This window comes from Nanorana parkeri, unplaced genomic scaffold (genome assembly GCF_000935625.1).
Source record: "Nanorana parkeri isolate BGI_ZX_2015 unplaced genomic scaffold, ASM93562v1 scaffold65, whole genome shotgun sequence".
Classification (NCBI taxonomy): domain Eukaryota; kingdom Metazoa; phylum Chordata; class Amphibia; order Anura; family Dicroglossidae; genus Nanorana; species Nanorana parkeri.
The window spans coordinates 1,344,964-1,346,165 of record NW_017306333.1 but is presented as its reverse complement, the minus strand read 5'-3'; the positions used below and the strand labels follow the sequence as shown (position 1 = coordinate 1,346,165).

The window sequence follows — 1,202 nt, the reverse complement described above, 5'->3', positions numbered from 1 at the left end:
ACTGCAGAACATACAAATTGTTGATATGAGATGTTGGCTTGTAGTTCCAGAGTTAAAATAACAGTTGCTGATTCAAAATCCTACACAAAATACTGTAAAAACTATCATGAAATTATTTTCTGTTCTATTTTAATTAGGGAGAATACGCTGTCCTTGCTGAAAAAAAGAAGTATTTCAGCACTAGGCAGTGGTCGTCCACTTGTCTCTGAACTGGTAAGTATTAATTGTAAAGTTGCAGAGCTGTTCTTCATAAATGTTACAACTCTTTGCATCTACATGCCTTGGAAACACTTTTTATGTATACAATATAGATTGTAGGCATTGTACAAGATCCAAATTGAATGATTGCAGACTGTATGACAAAGACTGCATTCTTCAACTCATGGAGGGTATTTGCAAGCAGTTCCTTTCATTTATCAGTATTGCCCCTAGCAGGCACTTAACCAACATTTACTGACTAGTATTTTATAGCACAAACTTGAATACAGTTGTTTGCTAAGGGCCACACAGGCTGTTCTAGAGACATTTGTTTACATGAGGCCCAGTATAATCTTTTTTTCCACTGTTGTACAAATACATATAAATGTTAAATGGGATGACATTTCATTATTTGTTTTCGTTCTTAACTTTGTATAGGATCCTGATGCCCCCATTAGACAGAAACTTCCTCTGGATGATCTGGATCGTGAAGATGACATCAGACTTCTAAAATATCTCTTCACATTGATCAGAGCTGGCATGACTGATGAGGTATAATGTGCTTTTATTGTCTCTTACTGGTTGCTTTATGTGATGAACTGTTGTATTCTAAGTATGTTGTGGCCTAAAACTGCTAATTCGTGAGATATGTCCTTAGTGTTTGAAAAAGTCCATGTATTCCCTGTGATGATGATCTTAATTCAAGTGAAATGATACAACAGTGTGCTTACAATAAAAATGTGACTGAAATGTAGACACGTGTGTGGTTTTGCAGGCAGTATTAAAACATGTTCTTGTGTGTAAATACCCTCAATAATGAGTGCATTTTCTGGTCATGTTAGGCCCAGCGCTTGTGTAAGAGATGTGGCCAGTCCTGGAGGGCAGCAACACTGGAAGGATGGAAGCTTTATCATGATCCAAATATAACTGGAGGTAGTGGGGCTTTTTAACCCTTATCTTTCCATCACTTGAGTTTTCTACATTGTTGTCCCTTTTGTATCTGT

The 1,202-nt window shown here is 36.9% G+C and overlaps 1 protein-coding gene across 2 annotated transcripts in view; it reads left to right on the top strand.

The window, feature by feature from the left end:
* NUP107 (nucleoporin 107) overlaps positions 1-1,202 on the top strand; it is a 28,760-nt gene that overhangs the window by 13,552 nt on the left and 14,006 nt on the right. For both annotated transcript variants that reach the window (XM_018576349.1, XM_018576348.1), the window contains exons 11-13: positions 138-213; positions 637-750; positions 1,041-1,131. In XM_018576349.1, the coding sequence (XP_018431851.1) occupies positions 138-213; positions 637-750; positions 1,041-1,131 (281 nt within the window). The remainder of the gene's footprint in view (positions 1-137; positions 214-636; positions 751-1,040; positions 1,132-1,202) is intronic.